The 21,042-nt window shown below is 36.2% G+C and overlaps 1 protein-coding gene across 8 annotated transcripts in view; it reads left to right on the top strand.

Moving 5' to 3' along the window:
* Positions 1-21,042, top strand: part of ATP2C1 (ATPase secretory pathway Ca2+ transporting 1) — a 49,116-nt gene that overhangs the window by 6,660 nt on the left and 21,414 nt on the right. For 7 of the 8 annotated variants that reach the window (XM_068935593.1, XM_068935590.1, XM_068935588.1 and 4 more), the window contains 9 exons: positions 6,811-6,921; positions 7,852-7,968; positions 9,613-9,702; positions 12,431-12,466; positions 13,388-13,449; positions 13,824-13,932; positions 18,429-18,584; positions 19,002-19,070; positions 20,614-20,689. In XM_068935593.1, the coding sequence (XP_068791694.1) occupies positions 6,853-6,921; positions 7,852-7,968; positions 9,613-9,702; positions 12,431-12,466; positions 13,388-13,449; positions 13,824-13,932; positions 18,429-18,584; positions 19,002-19,070; positions 20,614-20,689 (784 nt within the window). In that variant the 5' untranslated portion in view covers positions 6,811-6,852. Of the gene's footprint in view, positions 1-3,592; positions 3,833-6,810; positions 6,922-7,851; positions 7,969-9,612; positions 9,703-12,430; positions 12,467-13,387; positions 13,450-13,823; positions 13,933-18,428; positions 18,585-19,001; positions 19,071-20,613; positions 20,690-21,042 lie in introns of all 8 variants that reach the window. The other variant, XM_068935594.1, reaches the window with a different exon arrangement.

Below are 21,042 nucleotides of genomic sequence, written 5' to 3' on the forward strand. Positions count from 1 at the left end.
TGCTAGTTAGACCAGAAGTCTTTTGGCCTTGAACTTCTGAAATGCCTTAGGTGAATCAGGACTTAACTGGCGGTGTATGTTGTTTGGAGTCAAGTGAGGTACAGCCATCTGTGCTCTCTTGCTTGGGTGATGAATTTCTGAATTGATCCAATGCTGTTTTATATAAAACTTCCCTTTATAAAACACCAGCATTTTTTCATATGTTTCTGTGTGCACTTAGGATTCTATATTTTTTATTCTTCTGTTGAATAAGTAATGAGTAATGGATAAAACGTTAAAGCTGATTTTTCCAGCACTCAAGGAGTTTTTAGAACAGCAAGAATCAAAGGTGAACATTTTGGTCAGTATATAGTAGTTGCAGCATTCCAGCGTGTTCGTCAAAGCATTCTTGATAACTCTGATGCCAGCTCAAGGCTTTTAGCAACTAGTATTTAAATTCATCATGGTATATCCTCCAGAGCATATGGAAATGCTGTAAGTAGTAAATCTTTTGTGGTGATTAGGTTCAAAGTTTGCTTGTGTTTGACATTCTCCACATTCAACTTTATACTGTGTAAACGGGCTAAAGGGAGATAAGGCAGTTTGGACTGATACGGTGGTGGAGGAGTTGGTCAGAATTTCTGTTGCCATTGCTCCTTAATGAATCTACTGTACTGCAGTCACGTTAAGGTATCTTTATTTTGGGGAAATATTTTCTCTCCAGCTACAGAGCAGGCAGCTCTCATTCATGAAGCTTGCAGAATAACCACATGGAGTATATACTACAATTATGGAAAAATTGCGCAGCATTACTGTTATGCCAGTGTCCTCAGCTGAGCTAAATGTCTGACTTTCCTTCCTAATTTTTAATAAAACATTGTGAAACATCCTGAAAGACTAAAACGCATTTCAGGTTGTTGAGACAGATTTCTTAGAGAAGTGTAATACAAAGATGTTTTTAGTACTTAAATATTTTTTGAAGTTGGTCTTTGAACTTTATATAGACTCCTGTAGAGTTAAGCTGGATGTTAAATGAGGTGTCTTAGAACAAATGCGCTGAGATAAACTTGAATGTATTGTCTAAAGTAGGTGGGAAATGGGGATAGGTCTGTATATTTTATAACTTCTAAATTTAGGCAAATCCTGAGACTGAGGCTGTAAGGCTGATAGCTGTAGCCAGGGTTTAGATTCCTGTTTCTTAGTCGGAATAACAAAATTTTATATACCCAGGATTATGTTTCTGCTGTTCGTCTGACTGTGGCCTCAGTGAAAGCACTAAGCACTCCTGAAATACTCGAATGAACACAAGGCAGATTTTTCAGGCTCACAGGTCTCTTTAGCAGGTTGTTCTCATAAGTTGGGTTTTTGTATTTCTCCTTGGTTAATGGGTGGTGTGTGTGCCAGAATGAGTATGTCCCTTTCTGTAGAGTCTTATGAAATAATAGGCAATAGCACTGTGTGACCTCCAAGGATAGAAATCTACTCTGCAAGGAGAACTCTCTATTGCAAATTAGTGTGTGTCCCCCCCCCCCCCCCAGCATTTTTAGAAACAGAACTCTTCTGTGTACACTTACTTTAATGTGGGGACTTCTGGTAAAATGTTTAAACTAAAATACTGTTGAATAGAAACAAATTTTTTTGAATGTTGGAATACTGAAAAAGATATTCCTTTTGGCAACCAGTCTTGGAGTTTGAAGGAGTGTTGGCTCTTTACTCATTGCTCTAAGACAGTGGTGTTATTCTGATCAAAGCTATTTGAGGGTTTTTCATATCTAAATTTACAGGTTTGTGAGGCATCTTTAGAGAAATTCGTAGTTGAGAATATAGGAAGATGTCAGTCTTCATGATATAATTATGCGTAAAGTACAGGCAGTTATATCAGTGTAGTCTGCATGGATGAAGCCTCTCTGAGTATAACTTCCCATTTTATTCATGTATTAAAATGTAGATAAATTGGTTCAGAAGCCAAAAATAAGACATTTAAAAAACTGAATTTACTTAATCTAGAAATATTATTGTAGCTTGTCTGCATTTATGGTTTGAGAGCTTGGTTGCACTGATGTAACAAAAGAACTGTCTACCATCCTCAGCTACTTCCACCTACTTCGAATGTTAGTACAACTGGTGAATTCCTCTTATTTCCTGCTAAGATCTGGAGCAATTTAAGGAAGGAAAATTTTGGAGGAAGTTATGTCATAATAATGACTATTTGGCTAATCTATGTTCTAGAGCAGCGTGAGGGCCCTTGGAATCCTGCCATGCGTCTGGGGTTTGCCTCTGTGCATGCAGTTGGTCTAGGAGTTGTGATAGCTGTTGAGCATGCCTAATGCATTTTTTGGTAGGTGGCTTTTTGCTGTGCCTTGTCATCACTTGGTCATTGCTCCATGGCTGGAACCTGTCTTGAGGTTCTAGGAGCACCTTGCTTTCTAGAGGAATGGGGCAAAAATTGCTTTTTTCTAAAAGGCACAGCTAGTAGAAAAATCTAGGTGAAATAAGACACCTTGCTCTCTGGGATCACAGACATGGTTCTGAGCAATGTCTCATTTAAACTGAGAGTTTGAAGATGGCCAAGATCTCCAAAACATCTAGCTGCCACATCCTAATGAGTTGGAGAAGACTGCGCTGATGCTTTAACTTGGATGGAACTGACAGAAGAGGGGATTACTTCCATCCCAGTTAGACTTTTTTCCTTAAAGATATGCTTCACGGCCAAGAGTCAATGCCTAGCAGGAACTGTTTTGGAAGTCCGTGTGGGTGCACACTCACATCTTTATGCTCGTTGACAGCTAGCCAGCCTCTAGCCCTGTGCACTTGCAGGGTGCTGGCCACAGTGCAGAAGAGATAGGTACTTATCTTTTATGATGTTATTATGTGCGCTGGTCTCTATATAAGGCTACACTTCTGTTCCTGGCGCTCTGTTTCCCTGAGCGATCTAGACAGACAGATGGACACACGCAGTTCTGAATTGTACACAACTGGAAAAGAACACGTTTATGTTCTTTTTATTCTTAGATAGGAGCTGATCTTTCTAAATGCTTTGGTACGTGTTACACGTGGCTTGATCATAGAGCAAATAAGGAAACTGGAGGCTTAGTTTCAATCAGTTATGTGTTCAGTGAAACATCTTTTTAATTAATACTGTGTTATTAAACACTAGTGCATCTTTTTCAGTGTGTGGGGGGGGAAGTGGCAGCAGCATGAAAACTATGCTGTGCAATATATGCCTTGTAAAAGACAGGAGGACAATAAAAACCTAACCAAAAAGACTTCCAAGACACCAGTGATGCAGCAAGATTGGCAAAAGATACATATAACATTGGCAGAAAATATATAACTGAATTCTAGAAAAAAGGATTTTAGTATGAGCATATCACCTAAAATATGGTGGTCTACTTCTTCCTGCCTGTGTAGGCTGGTAAGGCTTTCTATCTATACGTAAAAATCAGGAAGAACCATTCTTCCAGTGGTTAACTTGTTTTGCTTTCCCAGAGTGTTCAGAAAAGGTAGTTACTTTGCTCTTTAATCATCTAGATAAGGGATGTGTTCTCCGTAACTGTCACAAATGCAATCACTAGCATGGCTGTAACAGGATTCCCATTATTTCTGCCTTCAGATTACTACTCGGTATGCTGCAGGTTTGAAACACCATTGTTGTTGGTACCGCACTATATAGCTTCTCCCTGTGAAATGCACAGCAATAATTCATTGTGTTGAAGGTGAATGATCACGTAATAATGCTGGGCTTTGGGAGGTTGCTGTCATGATCTCAAAGAATGTGAGAAGAAAGTGGAAAAAAGATTTAACGTCTCCAGAGAAGCGAAAGATCTGAAGACTGGCATTCTAAAACTGTGGGGTGAGAATGAGTTTTCTTTGCTGCTGTTTGAAATGTTAAATAGGAATCTGCTTTTTGTATCTTGTAAGGTTGGCATCTTTGGTGGCCATATTCTCCAGGGCGTGGTTGTCCTGTGACTGGCAAATTTATAAGTTCAGAGGACCCTTTATGAAGTGTTAAGGGAGCTAAATAATGGTTTTGTGAAACATGGGAAGGTAAATCAGAAACGAAAGCTGAATCTTAAGGCAGGGGGAGGAGAATAGGTTGAAAGATACAGTAGTTCATAGATTGGCTTGAAAGGAGTTCAGTCTGAAACAGACTGATGGGGAAGAGACAGAATGCCTGAGCAGGCTGTTCAAATGGACAAGAAGATTGAGAAGATGGTGATAGATATGGTGAACAGGCAAATACTGGAGAGCATGCCAGGTCAATGCTGCCAGTCATCTTTCTTCACTCCCCGTTGTGCCCCGGTAATTACCAAGAACTAGCTCTGCTGACTTGTAATTTACCAATGAGACTTCTACTGAGGGAGGACAAGCTCTTTTCTAAGAGTCGAGTCCCCGAACCCAAATGCTGACGTGCATTTCTAATTCAGGATTCTGAAGTCTTGAGAGAAAGAAAAATCAGTTTTTCTCTTCGTTTATCTCAAATTTTTTTTGTTATTTAAATCTCTGCTTGTTTTTGTTTTTGTTTTTGCTCTTCTCATTTTTGCACCACCTTTGCATTTTGCACTTGTAGGTCAATTGAGTAACTGCATGTAACGTTTAAAGGACTTTATATTAGCTAATTAGCTGAAGTGTTTTGGTCGCAAGGTTGTCTAAAACTTGCTTTTGCTGTAACAGCACTCTAAATAATTCTTAGAGCTATCTCAGTGAGTGTAGGTTCTACCATTTGCATTCACTGAGCAGTTACAGCTAAAATTTCCCATTGTTTTAAAAAGTGTAAAAGTATCTTAGTATCAGTGATCCCTGCTGGTTGATAATGAGCTCTTCCTACTGAGCTGGTAAGCAGAACAATGTATTTTAAACTGTAGAGGGATGCACAGTGTTGGTCCTTGTTATTGATCATGGTAGAATATGGGTCGGCAGAATCTTGTAGCATATGGAAAAGAAGAATCTCTTCACGTGAGTGTTAACTGTTCAGGCAAACTAAAGATTTTTCATGAGATAAAACAGGAGGGAGCTCTTAAAATTCTATTAATATAAGACTTTTAGACCTTTGCTTTAACTTTAAACATACTTTGGTCATAGTTCTGTGGTCATATGATCAGTTGTGTTTCTTACCCTAGGAATGGTTCCAAGTGGTCCAAGAAAAGGCACTGCTGAGGCAGCTACTTGTTTTTGTCTGTTAGCAACCTGCTTCTTCATTCCCTGGTAGATATAGCTGCAGGGAGAGAATAGGAAGCTACAGTTGTAACTCCAAAAAACCGATGTAGTAAAAACTGTGAAAACTGAGCTGATATAGTAGCATAGGTCAGTGTCATTTCATAGGCCCAATAAAAACTTTGTCCACAATGATGCACTAAAGTGTTTAAAGATATCTACTGATGTTTGAAAATGAATTGCATACTAAGATGGAGAGATTCTAGTATGTATAGGATGACTCCTTTAACATGGATACTGTATTTTTGGGGTAGCTTCTGCTAGATACGTTCACAGGTGTTGCAGAAGTCCAGATCTGCAATGTGCAGATCGGGGCACCAATGTAAAAGGTCTGTAGAGTATTTGCTGACGGTTTTGAATAAGAAACCTGTTTCTCATTCTTCACGGAAGTAGTGCATAATAAAGGAAAAAAATACCTGCTTGTGTGGTGGTTACATTCCAGGAAATAGCAACTGCTTGCTAACTAGTTTTTATTTGAGGTAAACTGTTGGTGTAACCGACTTTATATATTGGAAGATGATTATGAAGGAAACAGTGATAGTTTCTCATTATACAGTATGAATTGCGTAAGTAATTGAATTTATTAGTGGCAACATGTTAGGTATTTGAAATGGTTCTTTTCTGAACTACAAGGGTAGCTTAATCAACACAGATATTATAGATCCTCATCTAATTTCTCAAAAATCTCTATCAGAACTTGTCTTATAGTATGTAATTTTGCCCTAGAAAAGGGAGTTGACTGAAAAGAGATCTTCTGATCCTTTGCTTTCTAATCCTGTACCAGATTTTCCTCTGTAGATTTTTTTCATCGTATACAGTTTTTACAAGGTCCCCCCTAAAAGTGGGGGATGATTTGAATGCAACACACATCTGAAATCGGTGGCTTTTTGAGTTCATCACAGAAGGTTGTCAAAAGGGCATTTTGTAGCAGGAATTCTATCATCCTAATCAAGTTTTTTGTTTGTTTTTTGCAAAGGCCTAATATTGCTGTTTAAGAGTATTTTAACGTTTATATTTAAGGATATTTATTTTTTTTTAAGTATCTTTAAAGAGATTGTTACTTGACTCTCTGAAGTCTTAAATGATAATATTAGGGCACGATCAGGCAACTGTATCACTTTTTGGAATAGTTTTTTGTAGGTTTGACTTGAAGCTTTTATACTGTAGTCAAGTTTTATGACTTGACTTGTGTTTATGCTCTTGCTCTTCTTAAAGTTGTTTCTCCTTCCTTTGTCAGCAAGGACTAGGCCTGCTAAACTGTAGCTTAATGAATAATAAGTAGGAGTAGGGAGAGAAATTTATCTGGAGTGATCATTTCCTTACCAGGAATGAGCTACAGGATTATGAATATATGCAAGTGTTAGGATGTCTACTATCACTTTACCCGTCATTGCAGAAGATGTCCCCGAAGTTGCATCTCTAGGCCTTTATATATTATTGCAGGTGGTACTGTATAAAGATAAGCTGAATTTGTGAAATTAATTCTTTTAAAGCAATGCAAATTACCACTGAAAAATATCTTTTAACGGCATTAACACTGCATCACTCTGATATATGTTGTTTGATATGAAATGTTAAGTGCTTACCATCCTTAAAAACTTTGATTTTGTTTCTTAGGTTGCACGTCTTCAACAAATCCCTGATGGTGACAATGAGACAATGATTCCTGTACTGTCTTCAAAAAAAGCAAGTGAATTGCCAGTTGATGAAGTTGCAAGCATTCTGCAAGTAAGTGATTTTGCATCTCTTACACGGCTGCACTTGCGTAACATAAGTGTATCGTAAACAAGTGATGTTTGATATTTCTTGAGGAGAGATCTTGTCATTTAGAAGCCTGTGCATTATCATGCAGCTCAGTATTAACTGCTAGCTACTTCTAAATGCATGTTGTTTTCTAAATTACTACTTGAAATGCTGTAATGTTTTTGAAGAAATTGGGTGTTGGAGGGGGGTATGATTTGACTTGAAAAATGTTTGGGTTTCTGTATATTTTGAAGATTGCCTCTGATTAACAAAACTCTTAGAGTCAATTCTTCCTGTAAACTTTTTACTGGTTTTCACAGCCATTGTCTCAGTTGTTCAATGGATTCCTTAAGATAGAGGCTGCCAGAATATTAAGTGGGGGAACAGGATTAAGAAAGTTACCCACCAGCAGATTTAGAAACTGTTGAATCTGTGTTACTTTCCCAGATAGATGATCCTTTTTGTTGTTTTCTGTATGCTTGACTGCTTGAACAATACACCATGATAAATGTTGGCTGCTGACAACCCAAGACTCTGAGATTATTGCCCTCGTTTGACTGAGTAACTGAATTCCTGGCATGATTCTCAAGAGTCTGAACTATGCCTACGGTTTGGCTTGCTGAAGAGATTTCTGCAGGGAAGATCAGCAGTCATTTAGAGATGTGAAACTGCATCTGCTTCTGCATTGCTTCTGTGAATTTTTTGTTGAACCTGTTATTTACTGGCAAAACTAATTTTAAAATTGTCATTAACAAGCTTTTATTCTCATACATGCATTAGTACCAAGCTTATCTTTCTGTTCTTGGCCAATTTTTTATAATCTGAGGCCACCTATTTTGGTATTGGAATTTTGTATGATATGCAATTTATCAGTATTATCACTGACTGTGTACTATTCTTTGCATATTTTAATAGGCTAATCTTCAGAATGGCTTAAAAAACTGTGAAGTTTGTCATAGACGGGCATTCCATGGATGGAATGAATTTGATATTAGTGAAGATGAACCACTGTGGAAAAAATATATTTCCCAGGTGAAGATTTTCATCCTTTCTTCTTTTGTTGTAATACATTACCCCTCTTAATATAGTAAACACGTATCTTTAATACACTTGCCTCTCTATTAGTTTTCATGTGCGTGAACATATTCTGATAACAAAGGGGGTAACTCTAGTAGAACGATAAGTTGTGACTTCTGTAATTTATATCTAATTTACCTATTGAAAAAGCTTTTATTTAGATTCATGTCAGTGTTTTAATTACATGATTTATGCTTGAGTATATTTTTGTAACTAGAATGTTGCTGTTTAGAAATAGTGTGAGGGCAAGAGAAGCAGAATAAAGTTCCCTGTAGGCAAAGGCTTGAGCATAAATTACCCTCTTTGGTCAGTCATAAATGCATATGACTGAACGTTGGTATGCGTTTAACTGGAACATAAAGTACAATTACCTTGATAGACAAAGGCGAGTTTTAAAGAGCAAAACCACTGTCTTTCAATGGAGGGTGGGGATGGGGCCAGCCTTGACTGTGGTGTTAAGCTGAGCTGGCAAAAGTCAGGTGTTAAATTTCTTCCTATTGAGCTTAGCTTATTATATATGCAGGCCAGTGCAACTTCTCTGAATGATAGGGAAATGTCACTTCTTTCCGTTCCTTGAATCTGCTAAACAAAGTATGACAGCTTTCACACAGTGGGTTTTTTTTTTTTTTAATGACTTATGTTAAATATTTTGGTCAGTATTTTCTGTAACTTGTCTGAGCAGCAGTACAATTAAGTTCTAAATTAAAACCTGAAGTAATAGATGGTTAATTCTGGAGAAACAGTTTTACTTGAAGTTACTGTGGAGATGTGTTCAGCTCTCTGCTGATGACAGGAGTAGGAACATCATTACATACTAGCTATCTTCTGACATTAATGGTTTTATTTTCCCATGTGTAGTGTCAATTAGTCGAATGCATTAGAGCACTTCTAAACTAGATTATCCAAACCTATTTTAAATAGGGTTTGTTAAGATATGTATTTGCTATAAATGTGCTTATCATATGTGCTTGTAGAACGTCCTTCAGTTTCGATTGTAGGAATGTTTTTTTTAAAGATTTTTTTTTCACTTAGAAATTGACTGTATTGGTAACCAGCTATCATACGGAAGCAAGATTCTTTGTTTTTTAAAAAACCCTTAACAATCTAAAGTAAGTATATGATCTGACAGGAAGGCTTATATCTTGTAAAACCAAAACAAAAAAACCCAAGAATAGGAACTGAAAGTTATGAAACCTAGTGCTGCCTTGATAGTGATAAGTTGCTAGGAACAAGATCTGCCTCTTATCTCGAGGACATTCTGAATTTTTTTTTGGTGTTGAAATACAGTACAAACAAATAGAAGGAATAATTTATTTTTTTTCTTCTTGAGAAAATGCAAATCAAGAAATGCAAGAAACAGTTATATATTGGATATGGTCCATGATCTTTTTTTTTTTTTTTTTAAAAAAAAGGAAGCTTGCTTAAGTAAAAGCTGTGAAATAACTGTACAGAGTCAGATTTCTTTTTTTTTGCTGATGGCTTAGATTTTAATTATAAAGGAATATGTCTCAAACACAGCTGATCAAATGTGCTTTGAGGGAGAGGTAAAATGGTCATTCTATCAGAGTATTGCTGAATTACTGTTCTGTTTCCTTTCAGTTTAAAAATCCCCTTATTATGCTTCTCCTGGCATCTGCGGTCATCAGTGTTGTAATGCATCAGTTTGATGATGCTGTCAGTATCACTGTGGTAAGGAACTAAAATTTATCTTCTTTGAGAGTACTTCTTGAGAATGGATAGCCACGCATACTTTTGACGTTATGTTGAATACTGACATGGGATAGTATCATTTAATTCTAATTTATGAAGTTGATTATATGCTAGCATTAAATCGAATGTTAAACTTGTGACGGGATTTTGTTTGTTCTTGACTCATAGCAATAGTACATACCAAAATAAATATTATATCAGCTAAAAATTATTTGGCTGCGTTTTATGTGTTTACTCTTTCGTTGATGGTTGAAACGTCTGTCTTCAGTAGTTTGTTTCGAGAAGCAATTTTTAGTGTCTTCCAATTTTTATCTTAAATTATGATTTAAATTAAAATGGTAACCAATAGAAGCTTTCTGTTAAGTTCCTTTAAAGATGTAATCCTTTTAATTATGGTGAAGAAAAGTGAACTCCCTAGAAATAGCAGAAGACAGAACCTGAAATAATGAATTCTGTAGGAATTTGCAGTTAAATAGCCTGTTAATCTGGTGAGCAAATAAAGTACTGCTAAATGTTTGTCAGTGTAAATGATGCTGAGAAGAAAATTTTCCACTTGGCCTTTTGGGGGAAAAGATGATAGCTAAGACTTGGACTGTCTGTATGATCAGGAGCAAGCTCTAGAGGAATAAAATTGACCTGTTTTCTGTCTTGGCTGACCACCTCACTGTATATGCTGACGAATTTTACTTCTGTATTTAAGGTAATTGGAGCTTTGCTCCTAGCCCTTCTTATTCTTTGGAAATGTTATCTTTGGTGGATAAACCATGTGATAGCTCTAGGTAAAAAACCATGCAATTTTGAATTTGAGTATTGTTTGGCATGTTCTGTTGGGTTCATAATATGGTGTTATGAAATGTATTTAACTGTTGCTGTAGCTTAAGGTTGAATTATTTCCTGTTTTTTCCTTGGTTACTGCTCAGAAGTTTATTTCTTATCCCTCTTAAGCAAGGCAACGGGAAGAGAACAGGCAGTCAGTATAAGAGAGCAATAATTTCTGTATTTTGTGCAACAACTTAAGAAGGATGCTTTAGTAGCCTCGTGAACTGTGGTGTTTAAAAATACAGAGAATAAGTGCAGTTGAGTTAAAATTCATTAATTGTGGGGGGTTTTGTGTCTAACTTCTGGTTAAGCCACCATTTCGTCTTGTAGTTATTAATACCCGCTTTTTTTCTGTCAGCTATGAAGTTTTAATTTCCTTTCAGATGATAGTGCAGTTTTCCGGTGACTCTATATTTGTTCGCAAAGCCTTAGCAACAAAACTAATATGCTGTTGAAGATTAATGGCATGTATATTCTTCTGGTAGCATTTCTTTTAAGCAGATTTTTCTACCCTTTCAGCTCTGCTAATACAAATGTATTGTAAAGCTGTGTGAACTGGACTAGAGAAACTGATTCAGGTTAAAAATGACATATCTTTTCCTTTTTTGAGGGTACTGGTTTCTTGATGGAAACCATAGCACGTACACATACGCTCAGAGACTGAAATGAGGACAAGAATACCTGGCTGTTAGTGCCACAAACAAGGCAGACTTGTTGATTTTTGGCCTTTGGATTGTTCAAGAAGTTTGCAAAAGAAAGTTGCTTTCTTGCAAAATGGTCGTATCTTGATTATTTTTTAGTAACTGCAGTGTGTGCTTTAAAGGCTTAATTAATGGATTTTGTACTTCCTTTAAGATACAGTTGTATGCAGCTGTAAGAAATTAGTGTAACAAAACTCAGTCTAAGCCTGTGTAGAATGGGAAGGTGATACTTATTTTAAACGAAAATTTACCTCAGTCGCATTCATTCCCAGCAGATCTTGCTTATTCACTCACTGTCACATCACACGCTCGCTAGCCCCATGACGTTTGTACTGAAGTGCCTGTGTGTAACCAGGATCGCTTGTGGGGGAGAAGTGAAGGCTTGCTCTTCAGTCCTAATCAATTTTCTTAGGTTCTTAAGAAGCAGTAAGGAGCCAGTGCGTGGGGTGTTTGTTTTTCTTTCTTTCTTTTTTCTTTTATGCCCGTTCTGTTTGGGATCTTGGCTGTTTGGGGTCTTCTGTCTCAATGCCTTGTCCCAGTCCTCAGGAGTCTTGGGCAGAGTTTCCTTGTTCTTTTCTTTTCCTTATGTCAATGTTTTATGGCTCCAGTCCTGTTCTTTATCTCACTACTGTATTTCTAGTCTTGGGGGAGGGTGTGTTGTTTTTTTTCTTAACCTTTCTGAATGTGGTTATTTGCATGAAGCCACATCTCTCTTGCTCGTTAGCAGTTGACACAATTTCTTTAACCCTTGTTCTCTTGTTTCATTAAATGTTTTTGCACTCACGTTTTCATACTTCACTCAGACCAGTGGCTTTATTTCCGTTACGGATCTCTCTCTGCTGATCTGTGTTGCTCATCTTTCAGAAGTGCAGAGCAGAGGTTATTTCCCAGTCAGTAGAACTTTCTTCAAAATCGGTATCTAGTTATGAATTTTATTCTTAGTGAAATCAGTTTACTGAGGTCCTTGGCTGTCAGTAGTACAGGTGTAAAAAGATAGTGGAGGTGTGGGCTTTTATTTTTTAACAGACTTGAGGGATATCCAGTGATTCTGAACATGAGAAAACATGTTTCCAAACCATATTGTTAATAAGTGCTAACAAATATGATTAAACAAAAGCAAATGTGATCACTAACTTTAATGGCCATTTGGAATTCTTTTATCTTACCTTGCTTTTGTTTTCTTGCAGGCAATACTCATTGTTGTTACGGTTGCCTTTGTTCAGGTAAGACATCTGTTGTCCAAACAATATTAGTGCTTTTATATAAACTCTTATTTAATAAGACTGAAGTAGTTGCCCTGATGCATTGTGCGACTGAATGATTAAGTGCTCGGTGCTTTCATCCAAGCCTTTTGTCTTTTCTAAAGCTCATGATTTGTACTGCTTTAACTACAGTGACGTTTATGCATCCATATGAGTATTATAGTCAGCCATAAAAGAATACTTGCATAGAACACTCAGATTAAACAGTGTTGAACTACTCTCAAATATTTCATTTCACAGAAAATAGATTTTGAAAGTGCAGCTCTGGCAGCAATTTTGTACAGAAACTTTGCAAAATAATTCTTCAGTCATTTTCTAAGCCATAAATGAGTTGTTTTCATTCTATAAACATCCAGCTCTACTTTAATACTCAGTGTATAAAACAAAATTACTTTATGTTTGTGCTCAGTATCTTTGTTTACTTTAATTTTATAATCTGCTTATTGAGGTTTGAGATAAGTTATGTTACCTTATTTCTCTAGGAGTTAAGAGTGTGAACACAGTATTTTAGGTATAGCTGATATGCAGTAACTTGCTGAACAGTGGAACTTGACCATTTCTGAGCCATGTGTTTAGAAGCATTACTGCGAGTATTAAAAGGCCTGAAAGAGAATGGGAAGAACCTCTGCCAGCCTTAAGAAATGCGTGTAGGCAAATTCTTAAATTTTACAAATTCTCAGTGTTTGAACCATATTTGTTGTTTAAAGTATCTAATATGGAACTGTTGAACTGCATCGCTTTAATGATTCTTTGGAATGTTACCTTAACACAACTTACTAATAAGACGGATTTCGGTAGGTGTGAATTTGTTTTACTGTTGTTTGATTTTTGTCTGTTCTGAAAACATTCTCTGCATTAATTGTATTTTTAATGTGTCTGCAGGAGTACAGATCAGAGAAATCTCTTGAAGAGCTTAGTAAACTTGTGCCTCCAGAATGCCATTGGTATGGAATTGTCTGTTCTTTCAGTCCTAAATTAAGTAGTGTTTAAATTTAATCTGAAACGAATAGATTCATCAAAAGCTTGCTGCTTTGATATCAAGCTGTTATACTGACTTAAAACGTGTTTTGCTTTGGGTCATTTTAAAGCTTTCTGTGTGAGCCTAAAGTATTATTCCACAATGTTGCCACTTAAACATTTCCGATGATATTACTAATAGGTAACTTCAAGAAACAAGCAGCAAAAGCAGAAATCTTATTTGGTTGACTTCTGAAACCAGTAACAATGCAATACGTAGTCAATGCTTTGAAAGCTTTTCTCTGACAAAATGCCAGAGAAGACATTCTTATGCTCTTTGACTTCATGTTTTCCCCTACAGTGTACGAGAAGGTAGGGTGGAACATACACTTGCAAGAGATTTAGTCCCAGGTGATACAGTCTGCCTGTCAGTTGGAGACAGAGTCCCGGCTGATCTACGATTATTTGAGGTACATACCTAATATACTGTTTTAACATTTAATAGCTTCTCTTTCCCTCTGTCTCATAAAAATGAAAGATGGCCACTGATTATTGAGCAACAATAAGTATTAATTTTTGGAACTCGCAACTATTTTAGTAGAAATTTCAAAGTAATTCAGCTACCAAATGCAGTTGCTGTGAAAATACTCACTTATAACAGTATTTATGGTTTCTGAATATAGGAAATGACAGAACAGGATTTTTTACAGCTATCTCAGATCTCTTTGAATTTCATGTGTATAATGCATTCTTGAAAATTTTGGTTGAATGCTTTTTCTGAATGTTAAAGAAATTGCCAAATGAACACTTTCATTCCAGATTATGCAATATCTGGCTGCTGTTGGCAGCTGATTTTGAATCTTTACTTGCATTAATCTTTAGGGTATAATTTCTCTGTTCTCTGATAATGTAATATTAAAATACTTGTGAAATTATGCTAGTGTAATCTGTTCTCTGTAACATTTTTTCATCTTAGTGTTATGTCTTCCAATTTACTGAATATTTGACTAACAACATTAGCACGGCTGGAAGTGCCTAAGTGGAAACAATAGCGCTATAACAGTACTTGCAAATTCTCCAAAACCTAAGTGGAATATGTATTCCTCTTGCTTATTTTGATGATTTTGGTTGAAGAATGTCATGCTGCTTTTCTGTCAGATTTTAGACATCCTGAGGATGGCCATGTATCTGGGTCATTGTGTTTAAGTAATTTCAGGGCAAGCCGAGCTGAGTTTCTTGGAAGCACCTGCAGCTGATACTGGATTAATCAGTGCTGGTTGTACAGACAAAGCCTCAACCAACTAGTTGGTTTCTGAGACAAGTTTGTGGCAGTCTTGAAAGTTTATCCGAATCATTTGTCGTTAACATTTGTAGTGTATGTAGTCTGTACTTTAATGTTTTGTTGGGTAGTAGGTCTTTTTATTTGAGACTTCAAACATTTTCTCCTTCCCTCAGCAACTCTATAGTTTCTGTATGGGTGTAAAAAAAAAAAAAATGGTGTTGTGGCTGCATCTATTGTCTTGCTCCTAAGCTCATAGCATGCTAAGGGAGTAGCATTCTTGCAGCTCTCACAATGGGAAGCAGAAGGGGAATCGTAAGTTTCTATAGATCTATGCTAGATCAAAATTTGTACTGTCTTTATCTCAACTATTGTTGCGAACCATTTGAAAGTAAGAGTGTGTCATAACCAGTTGCCTTATTCTAGCATTGGAAATGTCTACCCCACAGTTGGGGGTTGTTATATATGTGCGCGCGCACACACACACACACATGCACACACATATATTTATATACATTGATGTATGTACTTTAAGTCCTATGTGGCAGAAAGTGCATATCTTTTCTGAGGAATTTGAACGCCAGTCTTTTTGTGAAAAGACTGACCACGATGATCAGAAAAGTATGATATGTTTGTTTATACTCCCATATAAACAGTATCTTTTACACTAGAAATACAAAGAAAGGCAGCAGAGATTTTGAGCTTAAATACATAATCAGAGACAGTATGAGAGACAGTTCATGTATTCTGTGTTCTGGTAATGACTTACTGCCAAAGCAGTCAATTTTTAAAGGCTTCGTGTCAGGTCTTCATGTGAGAGGAAGTGAAGGGGAAGCAAATTTACTCTCTGTGCAGGATATCCATGAGGACTGTATATGCGTTTCCTTTTGAAATGGTCTTCCTTGTGTGGTCGGATTTTCTAGGTTTTTTTTTTTTTTTTCAGTCTGAAATGGCATTTTTGATTGTCTGGTATATACAAGGTGAATACATCACATGTTTGGAATTGTTTTTTTTTTCTTTCTTTTGAACAACTTAGTATTGCATGCTGTTTACAGGAAAGAGGCTTAGCCCGAATCAAGATAGGTATACACTGAGCTCCTAGAGAATCACAAAAAACCTTGACAGTGGTAACAAAAAGTTTAGGTCTGCACTAATATATATATAAACTTGATACAATTTTAATTTACATTATCATGTACTTTTGTCCCTTTTGCTCCATTTGTCATATGTATGGTTTAAAAAGCAAATGGGATTTCATCCAGCTTCAGCCATTTAAGTTATCTGTTTATTTCCCTCTCACTCCTGTGTTTTACTCCTATGTGTACAGAGAGAAACTCTGAGGAGCTTGTTTGGACAAAATACCACTTCCTGCCAGGTTACATTGGATGTAGCTTGGTAGTTGTTTTTTGTAGGGCTGTATGATACAAAGATACAAGTGCCTGAAGGGGATTAAACATTTTAATTATTCTTAGATTGGAAGTTGGTATTAAATGTATTATGTAAACAGTGCCAAATATATATATATATATATATTTTGCATTCTAAAGTTTCAAGGATGAGGTATTCAAGATAATGACTCAAAAAATCACGTGCTCTGTTTAAATGATCTTAGAACAATGTGCCTGGTTTCTTTGACACTTGTATGAACGGATGACTGATTCTTTCTTCTCTGTGAATATCTTTGATTTACATTTTCTTTTGACAAAGCTCAAATTTCCTCTGAATAAGCATACAGCTTAACAGCATTGGCTGTTCTGTAATGTCAGCTGTTTTGGGAAAATCATCTTATCCCCACTAGTCTGCACCTGTTAGTGTGATGTGGGAGAGGCACATTAAAAAATTATACAAAGGTCATCTTTTCAGATAAAGAGCTAAATCTCTTCAGCATATTTTAATTGATACTGTTGTAGAAAATATCAGATCTGGTAATTAAGCAGTATTTTCTTTCTGAAGTCTTTCATATATGTCAAAAGAAATTTATTGGATAAGTCTTGGGAAAGGTGAATCTGATTTTCCAAAACATGATGTTTGAAAACCTTCTCTGGCCTAAGATTTCTGTATGTTAATGAGCAGTCCACCAAGTTTCATCTTAATCTTCTCTAAAGCCGTAATGTTACATGCCTATAGCAATGTAGGCTTTGAACAAAAATCCTTTGGGGAGTGATGATAAACAAACGTATCAAAGCTTAAGACTAAACCTGAATAGTAACACTTTGGCATCTTCATACTGTTTCAGTTTGGAGTCTAAGAAATATATCACTGATATACAGTTATTATAGAACTTTCTGGGATTAATCATAATGATTTTGATTGGAAAATTCATTGCAGTTTTTGACAAGTGTCCCTTTTCCTTTATTGATACAGCAACAACCTTTTAAAAATGGGTACTGCCCTGGTAACTATTTGAGAGAATAGCAGGAATTAGAGGGATTTGACTGATCAGAAAGCACTTTAGTAAAGGTACTATCCTCTTTTTAACATTGACTAAATTATTTTTGATCTAGCAGCCTATGTTCATTTTATTGTCCAGCTAGAGCTGGAGTGTATCAAATTTGACGTGCTACTCTAAAAACAAAACAAAAACCAAAACCTCTAAGTATTCAAACCTTGGAGTGATAAACTATAGCGTGCTGGTACCAAGAGCAGTGTAACTGACTTGTATTTGCTCATTGCAAACGTTACCCTTTCAAAGAGATTCGGCAATTGAATTTCATTGTGCATCCTTTAACAGTTTTCCTCAAGGAGGTTGTCTTGAAATTTAGTGATTTGGTCACAATCAGTGGCTTTATTCTTTTTAATAATGTAGAGCTACTTAGGAGTTTGTGTCTACAGATGTTGTGATTCAAGCTTTTTAGCTCTTTAAAGGCTATTCAATACCCTTTAAAGTCAATAGAAGTACTGAGAATTGTCAACTGGCAAAAGACATTTCTGTTGGATTTAGATTTTTACTAGATCCTTTTTTTTTTTTTGCTTTATTATATTTATTGCAACCAAATCTTGTTTTTCTTTTTTCTTCTATTGGACACAGCTGTGTAGCTCTGAAGGAATAATCCTTTTTCTCTTGTCTTTCCTTCTCTAATTCTGTCCCCTTCCCTTCCCCCAACCCCCCGCTGCTGTGCAAAAAAATGCAATACCTAAAACCAAAAAATGACAACCTTTCTGCTCCTGCAGTCTACCTTGACTGTTACCTGAATAGCATTTTTCCCATTGAGACTTTATGGATGAAAAACCATTGTATAAAATAAGATTTTTTTGTAAGCCATTTCTTACTGGGCCGTAACAGGTGGAATGATGGGGAAAACGGACAGGGGAAAAATTGAGGGGATGATAGTATGTACATACGTTTGCATTCCCAGTTAACTGGGGTTTTGGGTGGAGTTGCAACTTCTCTTGACTACTTTATAGAAAAACAATTTTGAACATAGAATTATGAATAAACTATGACTTTGCAAAGCAAGCACATTGCTGCAATATTCTGTACAAGTGCTTGTTCATGCGACTTTTTTTTTTTACTTGCTTCATTGATCCATACAACACGGTTGATATTAACATATGGTTTCCTACCATATGAATAAATTAGATATAATTTTAATGGTAAAAGTCATGAGATTTTTATTATCGCTTTTGACATCTTACAAAAGCTTGTGGTCGTGCTTTTTACCCAGTCTGTGTATTTTGTTTTCAAAGGCTGTGGATCTTTCTGTTGATGAATCTAGTCTCACGGGTGAGACAGCTCCTTGCTCTAAATCTACAGCTCCTCAGCCCGCAGCAACCAACGGTGACCTTACTTCAAGGAGCAATATTGCTTTCATGGGAACGCTGGTCAGATGTGGAAAAGCAAAGGTAAAATTCTTTTTGATAAGAATGTTCTGCATGGTTTAACTGTTCGAAAAAAGCCAATTCTTGTTTTTGAAGTTTACCTATTCATTGATAAAATACTTTAATAACTACATATACTTTGATTTTTCTAGAGCGATATAAATACGCCCTTATACTAGAAATATGGGTGATTTTTAACTCTCTGATATACTGCAGTACTTCCCCCAGTTTCTGTTTCATGAAGGTGAAATGTTTTTTGGAAAAAAAAAATACTTATCCTATTTGTGCCAAGAGATAAATTTATGAATAAAGTTAAGGAAATCCACAGCAGGCTAAATGGAATTTGCCCACTATTTGAGTGAAAGTGTTGGGAACCATCCTTTACCAAAAAAAAAAAAAAAACACTTCAGATTAGAATTTGCTTTATCTTATTTTTTTTAGGGGATAGTTATTGGAACGGGAGAGAACTCTGAATTTGGGGAGGTTTTCAAAATGATGCAAGCAGAGGAGGTAAGAGTGGATATTTCAAAGCAAGGCATACATTTTGTAAATTTAAACTTTGTTCATTAAAATCGTATGTTTTTTGAGGTTGCATGGGTTTATTCCGTAGAAACTTAGTTAAACTTAATTACATTGCTTTTAATATTTTCTTTTTCCTCTAGTGAAACAAATCTGAGCTCTTGAGCATGAAAGTAGTAATGAAATTCAGTGCAATAATATTTTTAGGACTACTATGGATAATTTAACTGTTAAAATAATGTTCTGAACCTATTCAAGGATGAAACAAATCTTATTACAATTTGTGGAAGTGTGCGTTTCAAGTGAAACTAGGTTTGTGCAGAAGGGGATATGTATGGCAGATATGTGCATTGCATGCCCAGGACTAGTTTTTCCCTTGATTAACAGTGTACTTCAGGGTTATGCACATGCCTTCTGCTGCACATGGTCTCTACCTTATCCTACTAAGGTTGCGAAACTTCCTTTGACTTGTAGATACCAAACTCCCACCATGATTTTGTTTCTTGCAGTACTCAAGTCCATATAAAAAGTCAGCTCCTGAGTGTTTTGTGTGTTTCTAGGGCCTTCCAGCCTCTTTGGCTGCCTGACTAAAGTAAAATGATAAGTCTTACAGAATATAAGACTTAAGAATATAGTCTTATTTCCAGCTGTCAGGGCAAGATCTGACATAGTATAGGCAGCACTCTTTTCTTAAAAAAAAAAAAAAAAAAAAAAAAAAAGCTACATTTCTGAAATCTGCCAAAAGAGAGCAACCAAGAGCACTAGATGATGCATTGTGTGTGCCAGCCAGGAGCTGTTGGCTATAGTGCCTCACTATCATCTTTCAGGGAATACTGCTGTCCAGTCGCCCAGAGTGGGATCCACATTAATAGATGTGTGAAGAAAATATGATTACATGTACAATAGTATTTACTTTGTGTTTCCCGTACTGTAGTTCATCATATGTTACTATTAAAAAATAAACTTACTGGCATTCAATGTAAAAATATACTCTCCTGACTTCTTTTTATTAAAGTTTTGTCTCCCCTCAGCAGTTTTTATTCTTTTTGGCACTAGAGTGCCTGAATATTTCCATAGTTTCCTATTTGGCTAATTTTGCATTTCCTGCAGATAGTTAGCAAATTCGTCATGAGATTTAGTTGCCCTGTAGGGTTTAAATGCCTATCTAGGAGTTCAAAAATCAGTTTTGTTCTTGTTATCTAGAATTTCAATTTTGAAGAAATGCGATGGTTTTTAATTGTCATGCCTTTTTCGAAATCTTTGACCTTTTGTATTAGGTTTGGTATAGACACCACAAAGCTTCTGAAGAATTTCTAACAAATTTTTCATTCCATTGAAATGTTCTTGAAGCTTCTTGAATTTTACATAAGAGTGGAACAAAGTAGCCCTGTGTTTTCACAAAATAAACATACAGTATAACTGCATTTAGTCACTGACAGTGTCTTGAAGCCTGCACACCTAGAAAAAATTTACGATACAATTTATGCATGTTAATATGTGCTTGTTAACCGCTGCGCGTTTACCTTTCACGAAGGCTCCAAAGACACCTCTGCAGAAGAGCATGGATCTCTTGGGAAAACAGCTATCCTTGTATTCCTTTGGTATAATAGGTAAGAGAACCTATGTAAAATAGTTATAGATTACTATGTAATTCTTATGTCCTCTCTATTAAATTGTCTTGTGTTCTGATTCAAGGTGAGCGTAAGCGAGCACCTCGCTACTAATACAGTTGTGCAATTAGGCTGGCAGAAACTTTCTTCTTGCCATACTGACAAAGCTATCCTCCAAAAGCAAGGGAAACAAAAATACTGCTGAACCCCTAAACTTAGATCTTTGTAATAGCATTGTGATAAGTTTGATCGGGGAGGGTGTTTGTTAGGTGTTTTGAGGAGGGCTTATTTTGGTTTTTTTCTTTTTTCCCGTTGTTTCTTTTTTCCCGTTGTTTCTTTTTTCCCGTTGTTTC

Source organism: Struthio camelus, chromosome 2 (genome assembly GCF_040807025.1).
Source record: "Struthio camelus isolate bStrCam1 chromosome 2, bStrCam1.hap1, whole genome shotgun sequence".
NCBI lineage: Eukaryota > Metazoa > Chordata > Aves > Struthioniformes > Struthionidae > Struthio > Struthio camelus.